The 25,567-nt window shown below is 45.0% G+C and overlaps 1 protein-coding gene across 3 annotated transcripts in view; it reads right to left on the reverse strand.

Moving 5' to 3' along the window:
• LOC106604040 (cell adhesion molecule 2) overlaps positions 1-25,567 on the reverse strand; it is a 574,105-nt gene that overhangs the window by 128,191 nt on the left and 420,347 nt on the right. For all 3 annotated transcript variants that reach the window (XM_045717479.1, XM_045717480.1, XM_045717478.1), the window contains one exon: positions 16,519-16,671. In XM_045717479.1, coding sequence (XP_045573435.1) covers positions 16,519-16,671 — 153 coding nt within the window. The remainder of the gene's footprint in view (positions 1-16,518; positions 16,672-25,567) is intronic.

Consider the following 25,567-nt stretch of genomic DNA (forward strand, 5'->3'; position numbering starts at 1 on the left):
TGATTGTGGACTACAGGAAAAGGAGGGGCTGTAGTGGAGCAGGTTGAGAGCTTCAAGTTCCTTGGTGTCCACATCACCAATAAACTATCATGGTCCAAACACACCAAGACAGTCGTGAAGAGGGCACGACAGAACCTATTCTCCCTCAGGAGAATAAAAATATTTGACATGGATCCTCAGATCCTCAAAAAGTTCTACAGCTGCACCATCGAGAGCATCCTGACAGGTTGCATCGCTGCCTGGTATGGCAACTGCTCAGCCTCCGACCGCAAGGCACTACAGAGGGTAGTGTGTACGGCCCAGTACATCACTAGGGCCAAGCTTCCTGCCATCCAGGACCTCAATACCAGGTGGTGTCAGAGGAAGGCCCAAAAATTGTCAAAGACTTCAACCACTCTAGTCATAGACTGTTCTCTCTGCTACCGCACGGCAAGCGGTACCGGAGCGCCAAGTCTAGGTCCAAAAGGCTCCTTAACAGCTACCCCCAAGCCATAAGACTCATGAACAGCTAATCACATGGCTTTCCAGACCCCCTCCCTCCCTCCCCCCTCTTTTACACCTCTGCTACTCTCTGTTTATTATCTATGGTCACTTTAACTCTACCTACATGTACATATTACCTCAATTACCTCAACTAACCGGTACTCCCTGTATATAGCCTCCACATTGACTCTGTACCGGTACCCCCTGTATATAGCCTCCACATTGACTCTGTACCGGTACCCCCTGTATATAGCCTCCACATTGACTCTGTACCGGTACCCCCTGTATATAGCCTCCACACTGACTCTGTACCGGTACCCCCTGTATATAGCCTCCACATTGACTCTGTACCGGTACCCCCTGTATATAGCCTCCACATTGACTCTGTACCGGTACCCCCCTGTATATAGTCTCCACATTGACTCAGTTCCGGTACCCCCTGTATATATATCCTTGCTTGTTATTTTACTGTTTTACTGTTAAGGGCTTGTAAGTAAACATTGTATTGTTGTATTGGGTGCTTGTGACAAATGCAATTAGATTTGATAATTTATCTTTCTCTGTCATTCATGTCAGTGTTGGCAACTTTGTGGAATTTCTTAAATGTCTTGAGAGAAAGCTAACTGTTACCATCCTTCATAGAAGAGACAAACAGATCTTGACATTTATGGAATAGATTTCTCATTCCCTTGTTCCAAAAAAATGGAATATTTATAGAGAAATTACGAAGGGGGGAAAACACTCAGTTTAACATTTAGCATTGATGGTTCAAATTCTAATTTATTGTCGCATCTATAATGTCCTGTGAATGTGTGTCCTTGCGATGTGTTTATGTGTGTGTGTGTGTGTGTGTGTGTGTGTGTGTGTGTGTGTGTGTGTGTGTGTGTGTGTGTGTGTGTGTGTGTGTGTGTGTGTGTGTGTGTGTGTGTGTGTGTTCCAAGGTCAGTCTGAAGCTGATTGATAGGTCTGCTGGTCGATATTATTGATTGTTTCTGGCCTTGTGTTTCTGGTTCCTCTTGAGAGGGTAATTTAAGTGACTCAAATCCATTTTTTTTTTTTTGCATATCCGATTTGAATCTGTTCTTAATCCTGACAAAATATGCACATAGATTCAGATATTTCATACCACCTTCACACTTGAGACTTGTGTCTGAACGGTCAAATCTGATTTATTAGGTGTTTTTTAGACTTTTACTTGGCTACTCTGTTGATAGTTTGACAAGATCACGTTGTAGCTAACTAGCTTGTTATTTGTTTACAAACAAATGAGTGTATGTGTTAAAAGGCTAAACGGCTAACTAGCTAGCTGACCGCTGTGGCTAGCCAGTTGACTGCTGTGGCTAGCTAGCTGACTGCTGTGGCTAGCTAGCTGACCGCTGTGGCTAGCTAGCTGACCGCTGTGGCTAGCTAGTTGACCGCTGTGGCTAGCCAGTTGACTGCTGTGGCTAGCTAGCTGACCGCTGTGGCTAGCTAGCTGACCGCTGTGGCTAGCCAGTTGACTGCTGTGGCTAGCTAGCTGACCGCTGTGGCTAGCTAGTTGACCGCTGTGGCTAGCTAGCTGACCGCTGTGGCTAGCTAGTTGACAGCTGTGGCTAGCTAGTTGACCGCTGTGGCTAGCTAGTTGACCGCTGTGGCTAGCTAGCTGACCGCTGTGGCTAGCTAGTTGACTGCTGTGGCTAGCTAGTTGACCGCTGTGGCTAGCTAGTTCACTGCTGTGGCTAGCTAGTTGACCGCTGTGGCTAGCTAGTTGACTGCTGTGGCTAGCTAGCTGACCGCTGTGGCTAGCTAGTTCACTGCTGTGGCTAGCTAGCTGACCGCTGTGGCTAGCTAGCTAACCGCTGTGGCTAGCCAGTTGACTGCTGTGGCTAGCTAGCTGACTGCTGTGGTTAGCTAAGCTAGCTGACTGCTGTGGCTAGCTAGCTGACCGCTGTGGCTAGCTAGCTGACTGCTGTGGCTAGCTAGCTGACCGCTGTGGCTAGCTAGTTGACAGCTGTGGCTAGCTAGTTGACCGCTGTGGCTAGCTAGTTGACCGCTGTGGCTAGCTAGCTGACCGCTGTGGCTAGCTAGTTGACAGCTGTGGCTAGCTAGTTGACCGCTGTGGCTAGCTAGTTGACCGCTGTGGCTAGCTAGCTGACCGCTGTGGCTAGCTAGTTGACTGCTGTGGCTAGCTAGTTGACCGCTGTGGCTAGCTAGTTCACTGCTGTGGCTAGCTAGTTGACCGCTGTGGCTAGCTAGTTGACTGCTGTGGCTAGCTAGCTGACCGCTGTGGCTAGCTAGTTCACTGCTGTGGCTAGCTAGCTGACCGCTGTGGCTAGCTAGCTAACCGCTGTGGCTAGCCAGTTGACTGCTGTGGCTAGCTAGCTGACTGCTGTGGTTAGCTAAGCTAGCTGACTGCTGTGGCTAGCTAGCTGACCGCTGTGGCTAGCTAGCTGACTGCTGTGGCTAGCTAGCTGACCGCTGTGGCTAGCCAGTTGACCGCTGTGGCTAGCTAGCTGACCGCTGTGGCTAGCTAGCTGACCGCTGCGGCTAGCTAGTTGACCGCTGCGGCTAGCTAGCTGACCGCTGCGGCTAGCTAGCTGACCGCTGCGGCTAGCTAGCTGACCGCTGTGCCTAGCTAGTTGACCGCTGTGGCTAGCTAGCTGACCGCTGTGGCTAGCTAGCTGACCGCTGTGGCTAGCTAGTTGACTGCTGTGGCTAGCCACAAATGACAAGGTTTAAAATTTGGATAATCTTATCCTTTGAGGCTTTAAACGTGTTCTTACAGTATATGATTTTGTACATTCAGAGCAACTGGGAAATGTCCATGACAGGCATTGTTGTCCCCTTAGCTTGCTGCATAACTTCTGAGTGATAGGAAGCACGTGAACCACCACCAATCAGCCTACGCCGCTGCTCGCACACCTGTCGCTGCTGTCTTAACACATTCACAAATCCGATTTGGTCAATTCTAACTTGCTGCCTGGACAGTCAACATTCTAAAACGGATTTGAAAAACAAAAGTGATTTGAGCAGTGTGAACAAGGCTTTAGTAACATGCTGCTCACTCCAACATCCCATCACAGGGATGTGTGTGTACGAATCAAATCAAATGAAATGTTATTTGTCACATCTGCCGAAATACAACGGGTGTAGTGAAATACAGTGAAATGCTTACTTACAAGCCCTTAACCAACAACGCAGTTGTAAGAAAAATACCCCCCAAAAAATTAAGAATAAATAAATAAAAGTAACAAATAATTAAAGAGCAGCAGTAAATAACAATAGAGAGGCTATAAACATGGGGTACCGGTACAGTGTCAATTTTCCGTGGGGCACAGGTTAGTAAAGATAATTGAGGTAATATGCGTAAGGACCAACGCTGGAGTAGAGAGGCAGGTACGGGGAGTCAAACATTTAATGAGGAACAGACAAGGGAACAAGACAAGAACAGCGTCAGCACACGGGTAAAAAAAAACGACATAGTAACGTTAATGCGTAATGCAGGGGGAACAGACCTGGGGAGCAGACAGATATAGGGAAGGAAATAACACAGGTGATCGCTGATGCGCGTGACAAGGGAAGCAGGTGTGCGTAATGAGCCCCCGGGGCACCTTCGAGCGAGAGCTGAAGGAGAGCGGGGAGCAGGCATGATAATATTTACATGTAGGTAGAGTTATTAAAGTGACAGGGTTGCATGGTGTTTGCAACGCCAGGGTTGTGGGTTTGATTCACACGGGACCAGTACGGGGAAAAGAAATAAAACATTTATGAAATGTTTACATTCACTACTGTAAATCGCTCTGGATAAGAGTGTCTGCTAAATGACTAAAATGTAGATTATAAACAGAGAGAGTGTGTGTGTGTGTGTGTGAGACATGTATGTAAATCATTGCTCAGGGAAATGTGATGCATCTCTGTAGCTGATGGTAATACAGGACACCCAGGATATAGTCATCTTCTGTATTTAACCCTTCTGAAGAGCAGTTGTGGGGGGAGGGGTTTAACTGGTTTAACTTGCTCAAGGGTAGAACAGCAGATCTTTTACCCCTTGTCAGCTCGGGGACACTAACATTACTGGCCCTATGCTTTTAACTACTAGACTACCTGGAGCTTTGAACACACTGAACACACTGTGTGTGTGTGTGTGTGTGTGTGTGTGTGTGTGTGTGTGTGTGTGTGTGTGTGTGTGTGAGTGTCCGTGTGTGTGTGTGTGTGTGTGTGTGTGTGTGTGTGTGTGTGTGTGTGTGTGTGTGTGTGTGTGTGTGTGTGTGTGTGTGTGTGTGTGTGTGTGTGTGTGTGTGTGTGTGTGTGTCCGTGTGTGTGAGTGTGTGTGTGTGTGTGTGTGTGTGTGTGTGTGTGTGTGTGTGTGTGTATGTGTGTGTGTATGTGTGTGTGTGTGTGTGTGTGTGTGTGTGTGTGTGTGTGTGTGTGTGTGTGTTTAATCAAAACTCATTGGGAAAGCTACATCCACCGACTGTATTAATGAAAAGTAAATGTTGTTTTCTGAAAGCTGTGGGTTTTTTTTTGTACAGCCTGGTAAAATAACAAAAGCTGACCTTGAATTGAATACAATTAACTAGACTGAGTAGGAGGTATTACTGGATAAGGGACTTCTTAGTCAGTTGTACAACTTAATGCATTCAACTGAAATGTGTCTTCCACATTTAACCCAACCCCTTTGAATCAGAGAGGTGAGGGGGGGGATGCCATAATCGACATCCACATATTCGGCTCCCGGGGAACAGTGGGTTAACTGCCTTGCTCAGGGGGCAGAACGACAGATTTTGACCTTGTCAGCTCGGGGATTCAATCCAGCAACCTTTCGGTTACTGGCCCAACGCTCTAACCACTAGGCTACCTGCCACCCACTTACTGCTGTAAAGGGAAGTGTGGGATGACTGAGTAGGAGGTATTACTGCTGTAAGGGGAAGTGTGGGATGACTGAGTAGAAGGTATTACTGCTGTAAGGAGAAGTGTGGGATGACTGAGTAGGAGGTATTACTGCCGTAAGGGGAAGTGTGGGATGACTGAGTAGAAGGTATTACTGCTGTAAGGGGAAGTGTGGGATGACTGAGTAGGAGGTATTACTGCTGTAAGGGGAAGTGTGGGATGACTGAGTAGAATGTATTACTGCTGTAAGGGGAAGTGTGGGATGACTGAGTAGGAGGTATTACTGCTGTAAGGGGAAGTGTGGGATGACTGAGTAGGAGGTATTACTGCTGTAAGGGGAAGTGTGGGATGACTGAGTAGGAGGTATTACTGCTGTAAGGAGAAGTGTGGGATGACTGAGTAGAAGGTATTACTGCCGTAAGGAGAAGTGTGGGATGACTGAGTAGGAGGTATTACTGCTGTAAGGAGAAGTGTGGGATGACTGAGTAGAAGGTATTACTGCTGTAAGGGGAAGTGTGGGATGACTGAGTAGGAGGTATTACTGCTGTAAGGGGAAGTGTGGGATGACTGAGTAGAATGTATTACTGCTGTAAGGGGAAGTGTGGGATGACTGAGTAGGAGGTATTACTGCCGTAAGGGGAAGTGTGGGATGACTGAGTAGGAGGTATTACTGCTGTAAGGAGAAGTGTGGGATGACTGAGTAGGAGGTATTACTGCTGTAAGGGGAAGTGTGGGATGACTGAGTAGAAGGTATTACTGCTGTAAGGGGAAGTGTGGGATGACTGAGTAGAAGGTATTACTGCTGTAAGGGGAAGTGTGGGATGACTGAGTAGAAGGTATTACTGCTGTAAGGGGAAGTGTGGGATGACTGAGTAGAAGGTATTACTGCTGTAAGGAGAAGTGTGGGATGACTGAGTAGGAGGTATTACTGCTGTAAGGGGAAGTGTGGGATGACTGAGTAGGAGGTATTACTGCTGTAAGGGGAAGTGTGGGATGACTGAGTAGGAGGTATTACTGCTGTAAGGGGAAGTGTGGGATGACTGAGTAGGAGGTATTACTGCTGTAAGGGGAAGTGTGGGATGACTGAGTAGGAGGTATTACTGCTGTAAGGAGAAGTGTGGGATGACTGAGTAGGAGGTATTACTGCTGTAAGGGGAAGTGTGGGATGACTGAGTAGGAGGTATTACTGCTGTAAGGGGAAGTGTGGGATGACTGAGTAGGAGGTATTACTGCTGTAAGGGGAAGTTGACTGTATATTCTTAATAGTTAAATTGCATTGTGTCAATTAAATGATAATCCTCTTCAGCTGTTGGCTCAAAGCCATTATTTCCATTAACATCAATACATAAACAATATATTGGATGAAAGCATTCGCTAAATGGGGCAGGACCACTCAAGGAAGGACATCACAGCGATGGTTGGAGTCATTAAAACTTGTTTTTCAACCACTCCACACATTTCTTGTTAAACAAACTATAGTTTTGGCAAGTCGGTTAGGACATCTACTTTGTGCACGACACAAGTCATTATTCCAACAATTGTTTAAATACAGATTATTTCACTTATAATTCATTGTTATCAAAATTCCAGTGGGTCAGAGGTTTACATACGCTAAGTTGACTGGGCCTTTAAACAGCTTGGAAAATTCCAGAATAGGCTAATTGACATAATTTGAGTCAATTGGAGGTGTACCTGTGGATGTATTTCAAGGCCAACCTTCAAACTCAGTGCCTCTTTGCTTGACATTATGGGAAAATCGAAAGAAATCAGCCAAGACATCAGAAAAAAATGGTAGACCTCCACAAGTCTGGTTCATCCTTGGGAGCAATTTCCAAATGCCTCAAGGTACCAAGTTCAGCTGTACAAACAGTAGTACGCAAAAATATACACCATGGGACCATGCAGCTGTCATACCGCTCAGGAAGGAGACGCATTCTGTCTCCTAGAGATGAACGTACTTTGGTGTGAAAAGTGCAAATCAATCCCAGAACAACAGCAAAGGACCTTGTGAAGATGCTGGAGGAAACAGGTACAAAAGTATCTATATCCACCTATATCCAAAACGAGTCCTTTAATCGACATAACCTGAAAGGCCGCTCAGCAAGGAAGAAGCCACTGCTCCAAAACCGCCATAAACAAGCCAGACTACGGTTTGCAACTGCACATGGGGACAAAGATCGTACTTTTTGGAGAAATGTCCTCTGGTCTGATGAAAATAAAAATAGAACTGTTTGGCCATAATGACCATCGTTATGTTTGGAGGAAAAAGGGGGAGGCTTGCAAGCCGAAGAACACCATCCCAACCGTGAAGCACGTGTCCCGTGTGGCTCAGTTGGTAGAGCATGGTGTTTGCAACGCCAGGGTTGTGGGTTCGATTCCCACGGGGGACCAGTACGGAGAAGAAAGACAAAAAAAATGTATGAAATGTATGCATTCACTGCTGTAAATCACTCTGGATAACAGTGTCTGCTAAATGACAAAAATGTAAATGTGGGTGGCAGCATCATGTTGTGGGGGTGCTTTGCTGCAGGAGGGACTGGTGCACTTCACAGAATAGATGGCATCATGAAGCAGGAAAATGATGTGGATATATTGAAGCAACATCTCAGGACATCAGTCAGGAAGTTAAAGCTTGGTCGCAAATGGGTCTTCCAAATGGACAATGACCCCAAGAATAGTTCCAAAGTTGTGGCAAAATGGCTTAAAGACAACAAAGTCAAGATATTGGAGTGGCCATAACAAAGCCCTGACCTTAATCCTATAGAAAATGTGTGGGAAGAACTGAAAAAGCGTGTGCGAGCAAGGAGGCCTACAAACCTGACTCAGTTACACCAGCTCTGTCAGGAGGAATGGGCCAAAATTTGTGGAAGGCTACCTGAAACGTTTGACACAAGTTAAACAATTTAAAGGCAATGCTACCAAATACTAATTGAGTGTATGTAAACTTCTGACCCACTGGGAATGTGATGAAAGAAATAAAAGCTGAAATAAATCATTCTCTCTACTATTATTCTGACGTTTCACATTCTTAAAATAAAGTGGTGATCCTAACTGACCTAAGACAGGGAATTTTTACTAGGATTAAATGTCAGGAATTGTGAAAAACTGAGTGTAAATGTATTTGGCTAAGGTGTATGTAAACTTCTGACTTGTTTTTGAAAGTAAAGCAAAATTTCTGTCCAATAAAATAACTTCACATTGATCAGAAATACAGCGTAGGCTGTTGTTAATGTTGTAAATGACTACTGGAATATCTACATAGGTGTACAAAGGCCCGTTATCAGCAACCATCACTCCTGTGTTCCAGTGACACGTTGTGTTAGCTAATCCAAGTTTATCATTTTAAAAGGCTAATTGATCATTAGAAAACCCTTTTGCAATTATGTTAGCACAGCTGAAAACTGTTGTACTGATTAAAGAAGCAATAAAACTGGCCTTCTTTAGACTAGTTGAGTATCTGGAGCATCAGCATTTGTGGGTTCGATTACAGTCTCAAAATGGCCAGAAACAAAGACCTTTCCTCTGAAACTCGTCAGTTAATTCTTGATCTGAGAATTGAAAGGCTATTCCATGTGAGAAATTGCCAAGAAACTGAAGATCTCATACAACGCTGTGTACTATTCCCTACACAGAACAGCGCAAACTGGCTCTAACCAGAATAGAAAGAGGAGTGAGAGGCCCCGGTGCACAACGAGCAAGAGGACAAGTACATTAGCGTGTCTAGTTTGAGAAACAGACAACTCACAGGTCCTCAACTGGCAGATTCATTAAATAGTACCCGCAAAACGTCAACAGTGAAGAGGATGCTGGCCTTCTAGGCAGTGTTGCAAAGAAAAGCCATATCTCAGACTGGCCAATAAAAATAAAAGATTAAGATGGGGAAAACAACACAGACACTGGACAGAGGAACTCTGCCTGGAAGGCCAGCATCCCGGAGTCGCCTCTTCACTGTTGACGTTGAGGCTGGTGTTTTTGCGGGGTACTATTTCATGAAGCTGCTAGTTGAGGACTTGTGAGGCGTCTGTTTATGTGTTCAGGACAGATGGGGTTCTGAACGATGTTCTGAATGATACTGGATTACATTCCCAGACAACAGCAGAAAGATGCACTGACCCCCCCCCCCCATCCTAAGATGTAATCCGACTGTTTGTGCAGTAATTCAATCACTTGCTGTCTCTCTCTCTGTTTGTTACATGATATATGGTTCAGTACAGTGGTGTAAAGTACTTATTAAGTAAAAATACTTTGAAGTACTACTTGAGTCGTTTTTTTTGTGGTATCTGTACTTTACTTTACTATTTATATTTTTGCTAACTTTTACTTTTACTTCACTAATTTCCTAAAAGAAAATACTTAACTTTTTTTTTTGTCCATACATTTTCCCTGACACCCAAAAATACTACATCCCTACTCTCTCTGAACTTGGGGACTATTTCATTTGTAAATGATGTCTGAGTGTTGGAGTGTGCCCCTGGCTGTTCGTCAATAAAAATAAAACATTTTTATTGTGCAGTCGGGTTAATATACAGAATTTGAAATGGATTATACTTTTACTTTTGATACTTAAGTACATTTTAAACCAAATACTTTTAGAGTTTTACTCAAGAAATATTTTACCGGGTGACTTTTTTTTATGACAAATTGAGTACTTTTCCACCACTGGTTCAGTACTGTAACTTAATTCTGTCCTTTTTTGAGTGTGTTTGATTGGATTACACCCATCCTCCACCCCACTCCACATCGCAAAACTCTATTACTTGATGATAATAGCACTCAATGTTGCCCTTAGTGGCCGGTTTTGAACGCATTTCCTGACGTCCAATTTAAAAGTCAATCTTGAGTGATCTGGCTTGAATTCAGACTGTTTATGCATTAATTAAATCTCTCTCTGGCTCTCTCGGTTTGGTCCATTAAATATGGCTAAGTATTGTAACCTAATTATGTCTGTATCCTCTTTGAGAGTGTGTGTGTGTGTGTGTGTGTGTGTGTGTGTGTGTGTGTGTGTGTGTGTGTGTGTGTGTGTGTGTGTGTGTGTGTGTGTGTGTGTGTGTGTGTGTGTGTGTGTGTGTCCTCATTGAGCAGTCTTTAATGCTGTTAACATTGTTGTTGACACACACAGTGTTCTAATGGCCTAAACGAGCTTCAGCCTTCACAGTGTTCTAATGGCCTAAACGAGCTTCAGCCTTCACAGTGTTCTAATGGCCTAAACGAGCTTCAGCCTTCACAGTGTTCTAATGGCCTAAACGAGCTTCAGCCTTCACAGTGTTCTAATGGCCTAAACGAGCTTCAGCCTTCACAGTGTTCTAATGGCCTAAACGAGCTTCAGCCTTCACAGTGTTCTAATGGACTAAACGAGCTTCAGCCTTCACAGTGTTCTAATGGCCTAAACGAGCTTCAGCCTTCACAGTGTTCTAATGGCCTAAACGAGCTTCAGCCTTCACAGTGTTCTAATGGCCTAAACGAGCTTCAGCCTTCACAGTGTTCTAATGGCCTAAACGAGCTTCAGCCTTCACAGTGTTCTAATGGACTAAACGAGCTTCAGCCTTCACAGTGTTCTAATGGCCTAAACGAGCTTCAGCCTTCACAGTGTTCTAATGGCCTAAACGAGCTTCAGCCTTCACAGTGTTCTAATGGCCTAAACGATTCCCTGATCCACCTCTACGCAGACGACACCATTCTGTATACCTCTGGCCCTTCCTCGGACACTGTGCTAACAAACCTCCAGACGAGCTTCAATGCCATACAACACTCCTTCCGTGGCCTCCAACTGCTCTTAAACGCTAGTAAAACCAAATGCATGCTTTTCAAAACCGTTCGCTGCCCGCACCTTCCCGCCCGGCTAGCATCACCACCCTGGACGGTTCCGACCTAGAATATGTCGACAACTATAAATACCTAGGTGTCTGGTTATAAACACGAGGGCGAGCACCGAGTCCATGATAACTCGGTACTGGTACCTCGTGTATATAGCCGAGTCCATGATAACTTGGCAATAAACACAGGGTACCAGTACAGAGTCAATGATAACATGGCTATATAGACAGAGTACCAGTACTGAGTCCATGATAACTTGGCTATATACACAGAGTACCAGTACTGAGTCCATGATAACTTGGCTATATACACAGAGTACCAGTACTGAGTCCATGATAACTTGGCTATATACACAGAGTACCAGTACTGAGTCCATGATAACATGGCTATAAACACAGAGTACCAGTACTGAGACAATGATAACTTGGCTATATACACAGAGTACCAGTACAGAGTCAATGATAACATGGCTATATACACAGAGTACCAGTACTGAGTCCATGATAACTTGGCTATATACACAGGGTACCAGTACTGAGTCAATGATAACATGGCTATATACACAGAGTACCAGTACTGAGTCCATGATAACTTGGCTATATACACAGAGTACCAGTACTGAGTCCATGATAACTTGGCTATATACACAGGGTACCAGTACTGAGTCAATGATAACATGGCTATATACACAGAGTACCAGTACTGAGTCCATGATAACTTGGCTATAAACACAGAGTACCAGTACTGAGTCAATGATAACTTGGCTATAAACACAGAGTACCAGTACTGAGTCAATGATAACTTGGCTATAAACATGAGGTCCCAGTAATGAGTCCATGATAACTTGGTTATATACACAAGGTACCAGTACTGAGTCCATGATAACTTGGCTATAGGGGTCAGAGAGATGTTGAAAATGTCAGTGAAGACACTTGTCAGCTGGTCAGCGCACGCTCTGACTACATGTCCTGGTAATCCGTCTGGCCTTGCGATCTTGTGAATGTTAACCTGTTAGGGCTAAGGGGCAGTATTTACACGGCCGGATAAAAAACGTACCCGATGTAATCTGGTTATTACTACTGCCCAGAAACTAGAATATGCATATAATTATTGGCTTTGGATAGAAAACACCCTAAAGTTTCTAAAACTGTTTGAATGGTGTCTGTGAGTATAACAGAACTCATATGGCAGGCAAAAACCTGAGAAGATTCCTTACAGGAAGTGGCCTGTCTGACAAGTTCTTGTTCTTCTTGACTCTCTTTATTGAAAACTGAGGATCTTTGCTGTAACGTGACACTTCCTACGGCTCCCATAGGCTCTCAGAACCCAGGAAAAAGCTGAATGATGTAATTCCAGCCCCTGGCTGAAAAACATTAGTGCCTTTGGTAAGTGGTCTATCAGAGGACAATCTGACTGAGGCACGTGCACAAGGTGACACCATGTTTTTATTTTCTCTCTCTTTGAACTAAAACACGCTTTCCCGGTCGGAATATTATCGCTTTTTTTACGAGAAAAATTGCATAAAAATTGAGCGATTGACATGCTTCCAAGTACGGTAATGGAATATTTAGAATTTTTTTGTCATGAAACGCGTCGTGCGCATCACCCTTCTTTACACTTCGGATAGTGTCTTGAACGCACGATCAAAACAGAGGATATTTGAACATAACTATGGATTATTTTGAACCAAACCAACATTTGTTATTGAAGTAGAAGTCCTGGGAGTGCATTCTGACGAAGAACAGCAAAGGTAATAACATTTTTCTTATAGTAAATCTGACTTTGGTGAGGGCTAAACTTGGTGGGTGTCTAAATAGCTAGCCCTGTGATGCCGGGCTATCTACTGAGAATATTGCAAAATGTGCTTTCACCGAAAAGCTATTTTAAAATCGGACATAGCGAGTGCATAGAGGAGTTCTGTATCTATAATTCTTAAAATAATTGTTACTTTTTTTGTGAACGTTTATCGTGAGTAATTTAGTAAATTCACCGGAAGTTTGCAGGTGTATGCTAGTTCTGAACGTCACATGCTAATGTAAAAAGCTGGTTTTTGATATAAATATGAACTTGATTGAACAAAACATGCATGTATTGTATAACATAATGTCCTAAGATTGTCATCTGATGAAGATCATCAAAGGTTAGTGCTGCATTTAGCTGTGGTTTGGGTTTATGTGACATTATATGCTAGCTTGAAAAATGGGTGTCTGATTATTTCTGGCTGGGTACTCTGCTGACATAATCTAATGTTTTGCTTTCGTTGTAAAGCCTTTTTGAAATCGGACAGTGTGGTTAGATTAACGAGAGTCTTGTCTTTAAAATGGTGTAAAATAGTCATATGTTTGAGAAATTGAAGTAATAGCATTTCTAAGGTATTTGAATAACGCGCCACGGGATTCCACTGGCTGTTACGTAGGTGGGACGAAATCGTCCCACTGGCCCTAGAGAAGTTAACCTGTTTACAGGTCTCCGTCATATCGGCTACGGAGAGCGTGATCACACAGTCGTCCGAAACAGCTGGTGCTCTCATGCATGGTTCAGTGTTGCTTGCCTTGAAACGAGCATAGAAGATATTTAACTCGTCTGGTAGGCTCGCGTCATTGGGCAGCTCGCGGCTGGGTTTCCTTGTGTAGTCCGTGATAGTTTGCTGCCACATCCGACGAATGTCAGAGCCGGAGTAGTATGATTCGATCTTAGATGCTTTGCATGTTTGATGGTTCGTCAGAGGACGCAGCAGAATTTCTTAGAAGCTTTCGTTTTAGTGTCCCGCTCCTTGAAAGCAGTAGTTTCTAGCCTTTAGCTAGGTGCGGATGTTGCATGTAACCCATGGCTTCTGGTTGGGATATGTACGTACGGTCAATGTGGGGACGACATCGTCGATGCACTTATTAATGAAACTGGTGACTGTGTGATGTACTCGTCAATGCCATCGGATGAATCCTGGAACATATTCCAGTCTGTGCTGAAACAGTCATGTAGTTTAGCATCTGCTTCATCTGACCACTTCTGTATTGAGCAAGTGGTACATCCTGTTTGAGTTTTTCCTTGCAAGCAGGATGAGTTATGGTCAGATTTCTAAAAGGGATCTAGAGTTGTTTTGCCTCTAGTTACAAAAAGACGGATTTCAGTTTGCCTGCATTGGCAAGAAATGTGTGGAGTGGTTGAAAAATGACTTTTAAACCTCTTTGGGGTAGGTGGGACGCTAGCGTCACACCTGCCCAACATCCGGTGAAATTGCAGAGCGCGAAATTCAAAATACAAAATTCATAATATTAAACATTCATGAAAGTACAAGTGTTATACATCAGTAAAAAGCTTAACTTCTTGTTAATCCAGCCGCTATGTCAGATTTCAAAACGACTTTACGGCGAAAGCACACCATGTGATTATCTGAGGACAGCGCCCAGCATACAAAAGCATTACAAACATTTTCATACCAGGCAGTGGTGTCACGAAAGTCAGAAATAGCTATAAAATAAAATCACTTACCTTTGAAGATCTTCCTCTGGTGGCAATGCCAAGGGTCCCCAGCTACACAATGAATGTTCATTTTCTTTTATAAAATCCATTTTTCTAGCCTAACACGAAACATTTGTAAATCGCTTGTGTCGTGAATTCCGTCTCATTCAACTTTCAACAAAACATTCAATGTAATAATAACTTTTTTTTATTATACTAAACCAACGTTTATCCAGTCATGGTTGGTTTCATTACAATCCTCTGCTTGTTAGTAACACAACCACACTTGGTTCTTTTTGCGGGACGTATTGACCGAAACAAACCGATATGAAGACACCAATCAATGACCTCATTTTGCACCAATGAATTGACCGGTGTGTTGTTGATTGACTGTCTTTTGGTCCAATGACCACTGATCCTCTTGAAATCTAGCTTGGAACATAGCCAATGAGCTGAGGTAAACGGCAATATGTAATGGTTATATGTTGGAAGACCAGCCTTTGTCGTAAACTCGGGCGTAAAGAGGTTCATTCGCCATTGAAAATCTTACTTGAAGAAGTGTTACGCATAGCAATATATGATCAAGAGCATTTTCAGCAATTTTATATATTTAAATTATGGTGACTAAATCAGGAAAAGCAAAAACATAGTCTAGGTATACAGATTTACACCAAAATATAGAGCTAACATCACTTTGGTAGGGGGCACCTCCGGATGAAAAGTGTGCCCAAAGTAAACTGCCTGCTACTCAGGCCCAGAAGCTAGGATATGCATATAATTGATATATTTGGATAGAAAACACTCAGTTTCCAAATCTGTTAAAATAATGTCTGTGAGTATAACAGAACTGATATGGCAGGCGGAAACCTGAAAAGAATCCATCCAGGAAGTGCGATTATTTTATGTTTGTAGTTTTCTATTGAATGCCATTACAGTATCCATTGACTTAGGACTCAAATTGCACTTCCTATGGCTTCCACTAGATGGCAACAGTCTTTAGAAATTGTTTCAGGCTTGTATTCTGACAAATGAGGGAGTAAGACCACTTTGAGTGAGTGGACCCTGGGAAGTCGCCAGACCTGTTTTCCTGCGCACGACCGGGAGCGCACCTTTCTTGTTTTTCTTTTATATTGACGACGCTATTGTCCGGTTGAAATATTATCAATTATTTAGGCTAAAAACAACCTGAGGTTGAATATAAACATCGTTTGACATGTTTCTACGAACTTTACGGACACTATTTGGATTTTTCGTCTGCCTGTTGTGAGCTATTGGATTACTGCAAAAAACGCGCCAACAAAACAAATATTTTTGGATATAAAGAGGGACTTTATCGAACAAAACAAACATTTATCATCAAAGGTAAGGAATTTTTTATATCGCTAATTCTGACTTTTGTGTCGCACCTGCCTGGTTGAAATATGATTTTCATGTGTTTGTATGGTGGGGCGCTGTCCTCAGATAATTGCATCGTGTGCTTTCACCGTAAAGCCTTTTTGAAATCTGACACAGCGGCTGGATTAACAAGAAGTTAAGCTTTATTTTGATGTATAACACATATATTTTCAAGAATGTTAAATATTTGAATTGAGTATTTTTGAATTTCGCGCTCTGCAATTTCACTGGATGTTGGCCAGGTAGGACGCTACCGTCCCAAGTACTCATAAGAAGTTAAAGTCCCCGGCCGCTAGGAGCGCCACCTCTGGATGAGCATTTTCTTGCTTGCTTATGACCCTATGCAGCTGGTTGAGTGAGGTCTTAATGCCAGCATCGGTTTGTGGTGGCAAAACAGACAGCTATGAAAAATATAGATGAAAACTCTATGGAAACACTGTGTGTGTGTGTGTGTGTGCTCCTGTGAGTATTGTATTCCTGTGTGTACTATGTTCTCACCCAGTACAGTAAGGTAGGCCTTGGCGGTCTTGACAGGCATGGTGAACAGAGAACAGGTGTACATCCCTTCGTCAGCCAGTGTGATCTCGTTGATACTGATGGTCAGCTCGGACCACGACGCCCTCACCAGCTCTATGCGGTTATCTCTCAGAGCTAAAGAGAGAAAGACAGAGAGGGAGAGACACAGAGAGAGAGAGACAAAGAGAGGAGAAAACAGAGAATTGAATAATGAATATTATCGCTAACAATAACAATGTCCAAATCTTATTTCATCACACACAATATTTCAACAAAAAAAACTGAAAGAAATGTACTTGTTACAATTCTCCCTGGGTGGTGCAATTGAGGAGAGAGGAGAGGGCTAGAGAGTAGAGGGCTAGAGAGGAGAGAATAGAACTAGAGAGTAGAGGGCTAGAGAGGAGAAGGACATAGAGGAGAGGGCTAGAGAGGAGAGAGGAGAGGGCTAGGGATGAGAGATGAGAGAGGACAGGGCTAGAGGGGAGAGGGCTAGAAAGGAGAGAGGCTAGAGAGGAGAGAGGAGAGGGCTAGAGAGGAGAGATGAGAGAGGACAGGGCTAGAGAGGAGAGAGGCTAGAGAGGAGAGTGCTAGAGAGGGGGGTGCTAGAGAGGAGAGAGGACAGGGCTAGAGAGGAGAGGGCTAGAGAGGAGAGGGCTAGAGAGTAGAGGGCTAGAGAGGAGAGGGCTAGAGAGTCTTCCCTGTAGCTCAGTTGGTAGAGCATGGTGTTTGCAACGCCAGGGTTGTGGGTTCGATTCCCACAACCCTGGCAGTATGTTATTACCAGGCCAGTGTCCAGTGTAAATGTCTTTATACAGTATGTTATTACGAGCCCAGTGTCCGGTGTAAATGTCTTTATACAGTATGTTATTACCAGGCCAGTGTCCAGTGTAAATGTCTTTATACAGTATGTTATTACGAGCCCAGTGTCCGGTGTAAATGTCTTCGTACAGTATGTTACTACCAGGCCAGTGTCCGGTGCAGCAAACGCTTGAATATCTGTTAGACATCTTGATTGGAAAGGCAGTCTGACATTATAGACATTTGAAAAAAGGTGATCTCCCTACAGAAAACGGTGAACCATGGAGAAATCGATAGTAGAATACAAGGTATGTGAAAATCAATCAGAACCTTTCAAGACGTGAACATATCAGATGCATTATTGATCAGCTCAGAAGAGAGTGCATGGGTAATGCTTTAAATGGCAATGTTTGAGTTCAAAAGACGTACATGTAAAATGCATAGACTGGTAAGGCATACGGCCTTTTGTATTCCTTGTCTTTGGGTCTTTCCAGTGAGGTTTTTATGCCAAGCAGGCCCCATCTCTCCTATTGCTCTGCAGCAGAGATGAGAGTCAACTTAAAGGTAGAATAAGTAGACTGGATATTCCTTTTCTATTTTTTGTTTTCCTTGGCACTGCCAAGAAGGTTTTCTCACTGACATGAGTCTAGTCCAAGTGAAGGTCTCTCCTTCACGATTGGTCAAAATCCCTTTTAATTGCTCCTCATCAATCTACACACAATACGCCATAATAACAAAAAATATAAATAAAAAACGACCTTATTTACATAAGAATTCAGACCCTTTGCTATGAGTCCACTTGTGGTAAATTCAATTGATTGGTCATGATTTGGAAAGGCACACACCTGTCTATATAAGGTCTTACAGTGCATGTCAGAGCAAAAACCAAGCCTTGAGGTTAAAGGAATTGTCCGTAGAGCCCCGAGACAGGATTATGTCGAGGCACAGATCTGGGGAAGGGTACCAAAACATTTCTGCAGCATTAGAGGTCCCCATGAGCACAGTCGCTTCTTGGAATATTAAACTATTGTTTATTCGGCCAGTAACCTTAATTTTGCTAGATCGAATCCCCGAGCTGACAAGGTAAAAATATGTTGTTCTGCCCCCTGAACAAGACAGTTAACCCCCTGTTCCTAGGCTGTCATTGAAAATAATCATTTGTTCTTAAATGTCTTGCCTAGTTAAATAAAAGTTTATTTGTATTTTTTATGTTATCAACATACACACAGAACACATGATGTTATCATTGTCATGGGAGGCAAACACATGACAGACACACAGCGGCTAACCTTCCTTCTATCTAGTGTAATTTACTACAGGAAGGAAGGATGACAAATACTACAGGAAGGAAGGATGACAAATACCACAGGAAGGAAGGATGACAAATACTACAGGAAGGAAGGATGACAAATACGACAGGAAGGAAGGTAGGATGACAAATACGACAGGAAGGAAGGATGACAAATACTACAGGAAGGAAGGATGACAAATACTACATTTACATTTACATTTAAGTCATTTAGCAGACGCTCTTATCCAGAGCGACTTACAAATTGGTGCATTCACCTATAATATCCAGTGGAACAACCACTTTACAATAGTGCATCTAAATCATTTAAGGGGGGGGGTTAGAAGGATTACTTTATCCTATCCCAGGTATTCCTTGAAGAGGTGGGGTTTCAGGTGTCTCCGGAAGGTGGTGATTGACTCCGCTGTCCTGGCGTCGTGAGGGAGCTTGTTCCACCATAGGGGTGCCAGAGCAGCGAACAGTTTTGCTTCCTCAGAGGTAGGGGGGCCAGCAGGCCAGAGGTGGATGAGCGCAGTGCCCTCGTTTGGGTGTAGGGCCTGATCAGAGCCTGAAGGTACGGAGGTGCCGTTCCCCTCACGGCTCCGTAGGCAAGCACCATGGTCTTGTAGCGGATGCGAGCTTCAACTGGAAGCCAGTGGAGAGAGCGGAGGAGCGGGGTGACGTGAGAGAACTTGGGAAGGTTGAACACCAGACGGGCTGCGGCGTTCTGGATCAGTTGTAGGGGTTTAATGGCACAGGCAGGGAGCCCAGCCAACAGCGAGTTGCAGTAATCCAGACGGGAGATGACAAGTGCCTGGATTAGGACCTGCACCGCTTCCTGTGTGAGGCAGGGTCGTACTCTGCGAATGTTGTAGAGCATGAACCTACAGGATCGGGTCACCGCCTTTATGTTAGTGGAGAACGACAGGGTGTTGTCCAGGGTCACGCCAAGGTTCTTAGCACTCTGGGAGGAGGACACAATGGAGTTGTCAACCGTGATGGCGAGATCATGGAACAGGCAGTCCTTCCCCGGGAGGAAAAGCAGCTCCGTCTTGCCGAGGTTCAGCTTGAGGTGGTGATCCGTCATCCACACTGATATGTCTGCCAGACATGCAGACATGCGATTCGCCACCTGGTTATCAGAAGGTGGAAAGGAGAAGATTAATTGTGTGTCGTCTGCATAGCAATGATAGGAGAGACCATGTGAGGATATGACAGAGCCAAGTGACTTGGTGTATAGCGAGAATAGCAGAGAGCCTAGAACAGAGCCCTGGGGGACACCAGTGGTGAGAGCACGTGGTGCGGAGACAGATTCTCGCCACGCCACCTGGTAGGAGCGACCTGTCAGGTAGGACGCAATCCAAGCGTGGGCCGCGCCGGAGATGCCCAACTCGGATGCCCAACAACTTAAGCTACGTTAGGTTTACGTTAGCCTACCAGGCCGTATCTAACCGTTAGCTGGCTAACTTTGCTAGCTAACTTAAGCTACGTTAGGTTTACGTTAGCCTACCAGGCCGTATCTAACCGTTAGCTAGCTAACTTTGCTAGCTAACTTAAGCTACGTTAGGTTTACGTTAGCCTAGCGGGCCGTATCTAACCGTTAGCTAGCTAGGAAACTAGCTACCGGCAGAGGCTAACGTGACTGGCCTATGTGTTCTATTTACAGAGTCTGATACCATCAACATCTGCAAAGACATTAACTTCAAGCTCAGCACCAGGGAACTAGTTAAGTCACCTTTGCTAAATCTTTCCATGACTCTATAATGAGTGAATACTGGAGCAATAACACAGTCCGTGTTTTGTTGTCAAGAAGGCTACAATTTCTACTGTAGTTATTATGGATGCTTAGTTGATTATTGCTCCTGAAAAGTTTGAAGTCTAAATTGGAAAAGAGGAGGTATTAGTAAGGAAGGGATGGGATGGTGTTGTTACGTCCTGACCAGTAAAAGGGTTATTTGTTATTGTAGTTTGGTCAGGACGTGGCAGGGGGGTATTTGTTTTATGTGTTTCGGGTTTTTTTGGTTAATGTTCTATGTTAGTATATTTCTATGTTCGTTCTAGTTTTTCTATTTCTATGTTTAGTTTATTGGGTTGACCTTCAATTGGAGGCAGCTGTTCCTCGTTGCCTCTAATTGAAGGTCCTATTTAGTAGGGGTGTTTGTTCATTGGGATTTGTGGGTAGTTGTTCCGTGTGTAGCTGTGTGCCTCACAGGACTGATTTTTGTCGTTGTTTTTTGATTAAGTGTTTGTTTTGGTTTTCTTCGTAATAAAGAAGATGAGTATTCACATTCCCGCTGTGTTTTGGTCCCATCCTTACGACGAACGTGACAGGTGTGGGTGACTGGTGTCTGTTGGGGGGTGGGTATTGTGAGGAGGGGATGGTGTGGGTGCTGGTGCCTGTTGGGGGTGGGTATTGTGAGGAGGGGATGGTGTGGGTGGGTGACTGGTGTCTGTTGGGGGTGGGTATTGTGAGGAGGGGATGGTGTGGATGATGGTGTCTGTGGGGGGGTGGGTATTGTGAGGAGGGGATGGTGTGGGTGGGTGACTGGTGCCTGTTGGGGGGTGGGTATTGTGAGGAGGGGATGGTGTGGGTGGGTGACTGGTGTCTGTTGGGGGGTGGGTATTGTGAGGAGGGGATGGTGTGGGTGGGTGACTGGTGTCTGTGGGGGGGTGGGTATTGTGAGGAGGGGATGGTGTGGGTGATGGTGCCTGTTGGGGGGTGGGTATTGTGAGGAGGGGATGGTGTGGGTGGGTGACTGGTGTCTGTTGGGGGGTGGGTATTGTGAGGAGGGGATGGTGTGGGTGGGTGACTGGTGTCTGTGGGGGGGTGGGTATTGTGAGGAGGGGATGGTGTGGGTGATGGTGTCTGTGGGGGGGGTGGGTATTGTGAGGAGGGGATGGTGTGGGTGGGTGACTGGTGTCTGTTGGGGGGTGGGTATTGTGAGGAGGGGATGGTGTGGGTGGGTGACTGGTGTCTGTTGGGGGGTGGGTATTGTGAGGAGGGGATGGTGTGGGTGATGGTGTCTGTGGGGGGGTGGGTATTGTGAGGAGGGGATGGTGTGGGTGGGTGACTGGTGTCTGTTGGGGGGTGGGTATTGTGAGGAGGGGATGGTGTGGGTGGGTGACTGGTGTCTGTTGGGGGGGGTGGGTATTGTGAGGAGGGGATGGTGTGGGTGGGTGACTGGTGCCTGTTGGGGGGTGGGTATTGTGAGGAGGGGATGGTGTGGGTGGGTGACTGGTGTCTGTTGGGGGGTGGGTATTGTGAGGAGGGGATGGTGTGGGTGCTGGTGTCTGTTGGGGGGTGGGTATTGTGAGGAGGGGATGGTGTGGGTGACTGGTGTCTGTTGGGGGGTGGGTATTGTGAGGAGGGGATGGTGTGGGTGGGTGACTGGTGTCTGTTGGGGGGTGGGTATTGTGAGGAGGGGATGGTGTGGGTGGGTGACTGGTGTCTGTTGGGGGGTGGGTATTGTGAGGAGGGGATGGTGTGGGTGACTGGTGCCCGTTGGGGGGTGGGTATTGTGAGGAGGGGATGGTGTGGGTGACTGGTGCCCGTTGGGGGGTGGGTATTGTGAGGAGGGGATGGTGTGGGTGACTGGTGCCCGTTGGGGGTGGGTATTGTCTGTGAAGGTCAGTATGGATTATCTATTGACATGAAAGCTGTGGGTAGATATAGTATCTTGGTTGAGTGTGTATTGATGGGGACAAAGCGGTAAAATGTCGGCTAATCACTGACTGCGGTGTCCAACAGACTAATCCTCCCGCTGATGATCTTGACACCAGCTTTAGTAGTACAGGTTCTGTCGACCCATTGGATGAAAGCTTTCAGTCGGGACCAATTCAACATCATCTCACTCGGAAAGAGCAAAAGACTGCACGGGGCTGGCGAGATCCACAATGTATATAGTCTATGATTTGATTTGACTACAGCACATTTCAGGTATAGAAAATACACAGCTAGCTAGCTAGCTAGCTAAACTTGGCTAGCTTGCCTTGTAGTGAATCGATCACCAAATTGTACTGAACAACACTGCCTCGTGTAAAAAGAGAGTTTATATTGCTAGCTAGTTGCCTACAGCAAAACAACTTACTCATTGGTCATTTACCCTCCTGAGTCGTGATCCAGCTGGTCTAGGCTGCTGCTAGTCTAAACTCTTGTTCAGTGTATTCCGGCTGAAATTAATAGGGCTGTTCGTTAAAGAACGTCAAAACATGTTTCATTGTCCAGCTCTTCTTGGAATCATCAGAAGCAGCCATTGTAGCAAATTATTTTAGCAATCACTGATACATGGCGCACGGTAACATAGCTTCAGTGAACCTGTAAACTAGCACCCCCCCCACCCCTTTTGAAAAGCCTGCTTTTTGAGTGTGGGAACCAGGTCTCCCATCAGGCTGTAGTCTATACAAAGCCACGGGGAAAAGCGAGTTATCCTAGATATCCTGCATTTTACTGACAGAATAGAAACAATGGTTCTAATGAACAAGAACAACCGCATCTACAGGTTGCTAGCGTGATCGTGCGAATCGGCGAAACACAAAGGCCACAATCATTTATACAAAACATTCTTTATTTTTTTTTTTACATCCGTCATCAGGCTGAATCAATCAACGCCGTCATTGGCTAAAACTCTCTACGCGCGAAAAAAAAAAAAAATACAGCTATAGTTTATAATTATGTCTGAAACACCTCCCATCACTCATAATTAGGTCAGCAGACTGGAAAAACACCCCACATAGTGTATAGCGGTGAAATTTACCTTTAAGATCACTTCTTCTTCTCAAGTCTTAACAGGGCATTTTAATGATCTCTAGGGTGGGAGTTTAGTCCTTGCCTCAGTCCCCTCTATTGTTCTGACTACTAGGGTTCTGACTGCTAGGGATTCTGACTACTAGGGTTCTGACTGCTAGGGTTCTGACAACTAGGGTTCTGACTACTAGTGTTCTGACTGCTAGGGTTCTGACTGCTAGGGTTCTGACTACTAGTGTTCTGACTACTAGTGTTCTGACTGCTAGGGTTCTGACTGCTAGGGTTCTGACTACTAGTGTTCTGACTGCTAGGGTTCTGACTGCTAGGGTTCTGACTACTAGGGTTCTGACTACTAGGGTTCTGACTACTAGGGTTCTGACTACTAGTGTTCTGACTGCTAGGGTTCTGACTGCTAGGGTTCTGACTACTAGTGTTCTGACTACTAGGGTTCTGACTACTAGGGTTCTGACTACTAGTGTTCTGACTGCTAGGGTTCTGACTGCTAGGGTTCTGACTACTAGTGTTCTGACTACTAGGGTTCTGACTGCTAGGGTTCTGACTACTAGTGGTTTGACTACTAGGGTTCTGACTACTAGGGTTCTGACTGCTAGGGTTCTGACTACAAGTGGTCTGACTACTTGTGTTCTGACTACTAGTGTTCTGACTACTAGGGTTCTGTTTCTGACTACTAGGGTTCTGACTGCTAGGGATTCTGACTACTAGGGGTCTGACTGCTAGGGTTCTCATTACTAGGGGTCTGACTACTAGGGTTCTGACTACTAGGGTTCTGACTGCTAGGGATTCTGACTACTAGGGTTCTGACTGCTAGGGTTCTGACAACTAGGGTTCTGACTACTAGTGTTCTGACTGCTAGGGTTCTGACTGCTAGGGTTCTGACTACTAGTGTTCTGACTACTAGTGTTCTGACTGCTAGGGTTCTGACTGCTAGGGTTCTGACTACTAGTGTTCTGACTGCTAGGGTTCTGACTGCTAGGGTTCTGACTACTAGTGTTCTGACTACTAGGGTTCTGACTACTAGGGTTCTGACTACTAGTGTTCTGACTGCTAGGGTTCTGACTGCTAGGGTTCTGACTACTAGTGTTCTGACTACTAGTGTTCTGACTACTAGGGTTCTGACTACTAGGGTTCTGACTACTAGTGTTCTGACTGCTAGGGTTCTGACTGCTAGGGTTCTGACTACTAGTGTTCTGACTACTAGGGTTCTGACTGCTAGGGTTCTGACTACTAGTGGTTTGACTACTAGGGTTCTGACTACTAGGGTTCTGACTGCTAGGGTTCTGACTACAAGTGGTCTGACTACTTGTGTTCTGACTACTAGTGTTCTGACTACTAGGGTTCTGTTTCTGACTACTAGGGTTCTGACTGCTAGGGATTCTGACTACTAGGGGTCTGACTGCTAGGGTTCTCATTACTAGGGGTCTGACTACTAGGGTTCTGACTGCTAGGGTTCTGACTACTAGTGTTCTGACTACTAGGGTTCTGACTGCTAGGGATTCTGACTGCTAGGGTTCTGACTGCTAGGGATTCTGACTACTAGGGTTCTGACTACTAGGGTTCTCATTACTAGGGGTCTGACTACTAGGGTTCTGACTACTAGGGTTCTGACTGCTAGGGATTCTGACTACTAGAGTTCTGACTACTAGGGTTCTGACTACTAGGGTTCTGACTACTAGGGTTCTGTGTTCTGACTACTACTGTTCTAACTACTAGTGGTCTGACTACTAGGGTTCTGACTACTAGTGTTCTGACTACTAGGGTTCTGACAACTAGGGTTCTCATTACTAGTGTTCTGACTACTAGGGTTCTGACTACTAGGGTTGTCATTACTAGGGGTCTGACTACTAGGGTTCTGCCTACTAGGGTTCTGACTACTAGGATTCTGACTACTGGGATTCTGACTGCTAGGAATTCTGACTACTAGAGTTCTGACTACTAGGGTTCTGACTACTAGGGTTCTGACTGCTAAGGATTCTGACTACTGGGAATCTGACTACTAGGGATTCTGACTACTAGGGATTCTGACTACTAGGGTTCTGACTACTAGGGTTCTGACTACTAGGGTTCTCATTACTAGGGTTCTGACTACTAGTGTTTTGACTACTAGTGTTCTGACTACTAGGGTTCTGTGTTCTGACTACTACTGTTCTGACTACTAGGGTTCTGACTACTAGGGTTCTGAC

Source organism: Salmo salar, chromosome ssa04 (genome assembly GCF_905237065.1).
Source record: "Salmo salar chromosome ssa04, Ssal_v3.1, whole genome shotgun sequence".
Classification (NCBI taxonomy): Eukaryota; Metazoa; Chordata; class Actinopteri; order Salmoniformes; family Salmonidae; genus Salmo; species Salmo salar.